The sequence below is a fragment of the Balaenoptera ricei genome, chromosome X, assembly GCF_028023285.1.
Source record: "Balaenoptera ricei isolate mBalRic1 chromosome X, mBalRic1.hap2, whole genome shotgun sequence".
In the NCBI taxonomy this organism is placed as follows: Eukaryota; Metazoa; Chordata; class Mammalia; order Artiodactyla; family Balaenopteridae; genus Balaenoptera; species Balaenoptera ricei.
The window spans coordinates 66,661,407-66,668,148 of record NC_082660.1 but is presented as its reverse complement, the minus strand read 5'-3'; the positions used below and the strand labels follow the sequence as shown (position 1 = coordinate 66,668,148).

Sequence of the window (6,742 nt, the reverse complement as noted above, 5' to 3'; positions counted from 1 at the left end):
TACTTGTTAATAGATTCTAGGCTTGTGTTTGCAAACTTGGTCTGATTTGTTCACAGATATTTCTCCAGCTTTTCTGGCAGTGGCTGGCACACAGTAGCTCTTAATTAAATGTTAAATCAAAATGCCTCCAAAGAATCTAGAAACTGCTTAATGCTCAGGATGTTCAATGACCGGAGTTATCAGCGGTGCAGAAACACATTAATTATAAGACATCTACAAGTGAATAACTTTTTCTGAGATTTTTTTCCCAGCCCTTTCCTCTTTTACCTTTGTAATTAAAGCTCACTGGCCTGAGAGTAGCCTCAGTCTATCAACCTTTGGTCAGAGAAGAGGTTTCAGAGAAAATAACACAATTATCACGCAGCAAAAGGAGTAGGGGTGGTGGGGAACAAAGGGAAAAGTTAAGCGGTAGCCTCAATGGGGCATTCCCGGGCTAGATGTCCAAGTCCGCCCAACGGTAGCAGTTGACCTCGCTCCTCTTGCTGCAGTTGATGGCAGTTGAAGGCCATGTGGCTGGTCTAGCCACAACGGTAGCACTTGACTCGGGCGCAGTGTTTCTGAATGTGGCCATATTCGGCACAAGAGTAGCACTTCTGCCCCTCCTGATGGTCACAATCACGGGCCAGATGCCCTGGTCTGCCACAGGTGTAACAGCACTGCTGTCTCTCTCGCTTAGGCTTAACACAGTCTTTGGCGATGTGGCCACTTGTCCCACAGTTGTAACAGATGTCATCGAGAAGGTTACAGTTCTTAGCATGATGACCAGGCTCACTGCAGCAGTAACAGATGACAGGTAGGGTGGCAGAACTGCACTGAGCACCTCGGCCACCACCTCTAGCTCCGCGCCTTCGAGCTCCTCCTCCTTTAGGGCCAGAGTGTCCACACTTGAAGCATTCCTTACTGTTCATGGCTGCAGTGAGATCTTCAGGTGAGTGGTCCCACTGCTGCCCCGGAAGCCCCGACAAAACTCCCCTTACGGAGGTTTAGACAGAAGTGGCTGTTTTTCTCGAGGGGCCTCAGCGATGTCACACAGGGTTTGCGCACGGCCCCATTCTTGTGTCACAGGCGTTCTAGCAGTCAGCTCCTTCCCGCCTGACTTTCCTTCTGTCCTTGAAGCCCAAAGCCCATAGCAGGGGCGTTTTCCGTTTTTTGTTTGTTTATTTTTGTTTTTGTGTGTTAAATGAACACTTCTTGGGTCGTTAAGTTTGAGTTTGAATCCGTTCTTGTTCAGAAAATGTGCCTTGTAGGATTTCTTATAATTAAGGCTTAGGCCTTCTTTGTGGTCTAGTAGATGACCAGTTTTTATATATGCACTTTGGACATAGGAAAGATATGTGTGAGATGTATCTAATCCAGTAAATGAAAGAAATTCAACGAATTAGAGTAACCCATTTGGGGAGGGTGGGTTAAAAAATAAAATACAAACATCCATAAAGATATGAGATACATAAGATAGAAAAAATCTGTAAAATGCTACAGGGAGATTTACTCACAATTTAGCCTGTTTTATTTCAGGAATCGTAGTTTTCAACATAATCACCACCATTTAAGTTGTAAAACAACATAATTGAAGCACTCAGTATAAAGAATATGTTGTTCTTTGCAAAATAAATTACAAAATCTTAATTTAAATATTGGACAGATTTCCTCTCTGTTTTCTAAATTATTTATTATATAAAGCTCATAAGGATTTCTGGACATGTCCACTTATATAGATATAGAAATATGTATGGAAAACTAGACACTAAAATATCCAACTGTAGCTATTTTGGGGCTATAAGATTGAACAGGACTTTTTTCTCCTTATTTTCCTTCTTTGTATTTTGCAGTTTTTGAAATGACTTTAGGTGGTGTAATTTTAAAAATCCACAATAAATATTTTTCTTTAAGTTACTAGCTAGCTATATGCTTTGCATGTGAATTTTTTTCAGGAAGCCAGTACAACTGTATTTGGTAAAACATAGACGTGAGAATAATGAATGTAGCAATTGCCCTTTATTTTTTATTTTTTTATTTTTTTTTAACATCTTTATTGGAGTATAATTGCTTTACAATGGTGTGCTAGTTTCTGCTCCACAACAAAGTGAATGCCCTTTATTTTCAATATGACTTGATTGGAATGTGCAACTGGTTTCATAAATGCAACCACAAAGAAAAATGTTTTCAAAAATTAATAAAAGTTATAGCCAAAGAGGATGAGCAGTTGCCACATATAGAATAGTGGAATGAGTTTTATTCCTAAACAAATAAATGATGCAGCATAAATGGTTTCAAATGGCAAAAATTCTGTGTTTTAAACTTTGATATATGTTTATTAAATTAGCTGTATTAACTATCATATTTAGACCCCTGTTTAGATTTATAGTTTTATTAAAGTAATACATGCCCATAGTTTAAAGCATTGATTTTCAAACAGGTTTAATTGAGACATGAAGGAAGAAATGCATTTTACATCACAATAGAGGATATGTGTGTGTGTGTGTGTGTGTGTGTGAGTGTGTGCTATAACTCACATAAGGTTAAGAAAAAAATAATTACCCTTAATGTCTGTAATGCACTTTTTAAATTTGATATGTATATATATATTTATATATATGTGTGTATATATATATATATATATATTTTTTTTTTTTTTTTGGCCTCGCTGCACAGGCTGTGGGATCTTAGTTCCCTATCCAGGGATTGAACCCGGGCCCTCCACAGTGACAGCACAGAGTCTTAACCATTGGACTGCCAGAGAATTCCCTGCAATGCACTTTCATGCTTTCTAGTCATGTTGTAAAAAATGCTGGTAGTGACCCATTAAATTAATCTTTCAATTCACTAAATTATTTTTACTCATAGTTTGATTGATAACTATAAATAATGCTTATGCTTATGCTATGACTTCTTGATGTTTCAATTTTAGACATTATCTATGATTTTCCATTTCAGAGAATGAACATTTATCCCTCTTTTACCTACACCATCTTTTGGTACACTTCATGTGCTTGCATTCCACTCACCCTCCCGCCCTTGCACCTTTCTCCTAATATTGATTGGGTCAATAGCCAACATTTACATAATTATAACTATGTAAATGCTACTCATGGCTGAGCCATGTTGAATTTTGTCAAATGCTTTTTTTGCATCTCTTGAGTTTGCCTTGACTTCTTGCATTTGCTAGAATCACCAGTAGATTGTTGAATATAAGTTGTGAAAGTGCACATCCTTGTCTTGTTCCTGATCTTAAGGGGAAAGCTTTCAGTCTCATCATTAAGTATGATGTCAGCTGTGGGCTTTTGGTAGATACCCTTTATCAGGTTGAGGAAGTTCCTTCCTATTCCTAATTTATTAAGCACTTTTTAAAAACATGTAAGTGCATTGGATTTTGTCAAATTCTTCTGTGGCTATTCAGATGATCATGTGGTTTTGCCCTGTATTACTATTGTATTTGGTTTGCTAGTACTTTGTTGAGGATTTTGGCAACTACACTGATAAGGAATATTAATCTGTAGAAGTTTTAAAATTTTTATTCCCGTGATATCTCTGTCTGGTTGTCATTTCAAAGTAATACTGACCTCAAAGGATGATTTTGGAGGGCTTCCCATCTCTGCTATTTTTTGGAATAATTTGTAAAGAATTTATACTATTTCTCCTTTAAATGTTTGCAAGATTTCACTAGTGAAGCTATTTTAGCCTGGGCTTTTCTTGTGGGAAGTTTTAAAATTACTAATTTAGTCTCTTAACTTGTTATAGGTATATTCAGATTTTCTGTTTCTTCTTGAGGCACTTTGGGCACTTTGTGTCTTTCTGAGAATTTGTCTATTTCATCTAGGTTATTTAATTTATTGGCATACAGTTGTTCATAATATTCCCTTATACTTCTTTTATTTCTGTAAAGTCAATACTGATGAACCCTCTTGCATTCCTGATTTTAGAAATTTGATTCTTACCTCTTTTTTTCTTCATCAGTCCAGCTGAATGGTTTTTTTTCAATTTTGCTGATCTTTTCAAAGAACCAACTTTTGGTTTTGTTGACTTTCTCTATTGTTTTTCTATTCTCTATTTCATTTATTTTCACTCTTATTTCCTCAGTTTTATATCCTTGTAATGCTAGCTATTACAGAATTAAGGCCAGTCCCATGCCAGATTTAGTCAATGTACACTTTGGCAAGGCAAAGCTGTATTCAAGGGACTGATAGAGTATTCTTGACTATTTTTCATTCCTGTACCCCAACCTCAATTCAGGGTGTTCACAGGTTTGAGGAGATCCTCTGTATTTGGATTCTTCACAGGAACAAAACCAACATGATATCTCTATATCTATCTATCTATTGAGAGAGATTATCTATCTATCTATGGATGTATGTATATATATCTTTTATATAATATATAAATAAATATTCATTTACTAATTTTAAGGAATTGGTTCACTTGATTATGGAGGCTGGGTAGTCCAAAATCTGCAGGGTGGGCTAGCAGGCTGAAGACCTAGGGAACAGCCAGTGTTGTAGTTCAAGTCCAAAGGCTGTCCACTGGCAGAATTCTCTCTTGCTCAGGGAAGGTTAGTCTTTTGTTCTATTCAGGCCTTCAACTGATGGATGAGGCCCACCCACATTATGGCAAACAATCTGCTTTACTCAAAGTCCACTGATTTAAATGTTAATTTCATCTAAAAACACCCTCACAGAAATATCCAGAATAATATTTGGCCATGTGTCTGGGCACCATGACCCAGCCAAGCTGGCACATAAAATTAACTATCATATTTTCTAAAGAGGGTCATTCTCCTAACAAATGTATTGGGTGGGGAATAAAAGGGAATCAGAGCCTCAGAGTGTTAGTGTGGAGGTAGTAGAGGTCTCCAGATATTTTCTTTACCACTCCTGAGGAAATGCAAAGTTCAGACAAATGCATAGGTCCAGGACCCAAAGTATTTATAGCATTCAAGACTTACAAGCTGTGCCTCTTTCTTGAATTTCTCTTCAGATTGGACATAGTAGATTAGGGAAGTTTTGTCAAACAGAAGAGAAGTGGAAAGAGCAAGTAACTGCATCTGCAATTATTATTACGTACTGACATCAATTTTAGAATACTTTAAAAAGTGGAATGTTGTCCATTTGTTAAAATGATAAAGATGATAATTAGGACCATGTTAAAATATTTAAAACAACACTATATCTATTAAAATGTTGAGGTTAAAACATTACATATTTAAGCAAAAATTGAAAGAACACAAAGATATGATAATGGACATGAGGTTTCATTTTGGGGTGATGAAAAATTCTAAAATTGTGGCGATGGCCATACAGCTGTGAATACACTAAAATCCATTGCACTGTACACGTTAAGCTGGTGAATTGTATGACATGTGAATTATATCTCAATAGAACTGTTATAACAAAAAAAAGTACACAAAGAAATAAAAGCATTTGTTATAGTGCTGTAGAATCGTGGGCAAAATTCCCTTTTATTATTATTATTTGGCCACGCTGTGTCAGCTTGTAGGATCTTAGTTCCCCAACCAGGGACAAAAACCATGCCCCCTGCAGTGGAAGTGCAGAGTCCTAACCACTGGACTGTCAGGGAATTCCCAAAATTCCCTTTTAACTTTTGTGCAATAATAAATGATTCTTTTAATTTAGGAGTGAGGTTCTTTATACTACTATAACTTCAAGCATTTCTATTTTTCCTCTTTTTTTTCTTTCTGCATATTGCACATTGTTGTATATAACCTTTTTGTGCATATTAGGCAAAAAAAAAAAATCTTCCATTATGTCTCCAAATAATGTTAATATGACATTCTTAACAATTAGAGAGGATGATAATGTACACATTTTATGGGTCTCAGAATTTATAGAATTGTGGGTTCTTAGTTTTTGGTATTTCCAAACTGGCTTTCTTAGAAAGCAAGAACCAGCCACCAAAGTAAAACATCATAATGAGAAACAAAATGTTATTTTGTATTCTCTCCTCCTCACATCCGAAAAGGAATCTATTTCAGAACCTGTTGAATAAATGATGCCACTTCTCTTAAAATTAATATGTGAATTTCTCACAGAAGACAGGAACAAGCCTTGCATCTAGCACCAAAGGACACTGAACAGTATTTTTAATGTTCAGACAATACCAGGGTTGTGAAGAGAAAGAAAAAGGTGTTGCATACTCCTTCTTACCCCCAAACTGATTGAACACCCTTTCCCTTTTTGCTCTGTGCATAGGGTCTTTTGGTCCCCTGCCTCTGGGTCTCCTCTGTGGGTTCATCACTAACCAGGCATTGTTTGCCCAACACTAGCTAGTTGGGCTCAGCTTGAGAGCTTCTTTGGAGAAGATTGTGTGGATACAATATCTTTTAAACAGCATTTTTTGCCGTATTTTTTACAATTTGCAACATCAGACACACAAGGGGAGGAGTAAGAGGCCCAATAGGGCTGCAGACCAGGCAAGGCCAAGAATACACGGGTAGGCCACTAAGGATAACAGAGCGAATAAAGGCAGCCAACAGGGAGACTGGCAATGAAATGGTGGGCTAAGAACAGAAGAGGGATTGACGAAGGAAGATGGGCTGAGGGAAGGATGGTGGTGAAGACCGGTGTAACCAAGAGGAAGAAAGGTTGAGGAAGCAGGATGGGCCAAGGACCTGGGCGAGGGGGAACACCGGAGGCTCAGCCTCGGGGAAAGCTGGGGCTGGGTGGAGGGGTGGGGAGAAGAGGGCGGGCTCAGCGCATGCGCCTGAAGCACACTGCGGCGATCCTGGAGA

The 6,742-nt window shown here is 37.8% G+C and overlaps 1 protein-coding gene across 1 annotated transcript; it reads right to left on the bottom strand.

Annotated features, from left to right (window-relative positions):
* Positions 1 to 401: 401 nt before the first annotated feature.
* On the bottom strand, positions 402 to 908 carry ZCCHC13 (zinc finger CCHC-type containing 13). The gene is given in 3 exon segments (XM_059911417.1): positions 402 to 454; positions 457 to 505; positions 507 to 908. Coding segments are annotated over 3 exon segments (504 nt in total).
* Between the last annotated feature and the right edge of the window lie 5,834 nt (positions 909 to 6,742).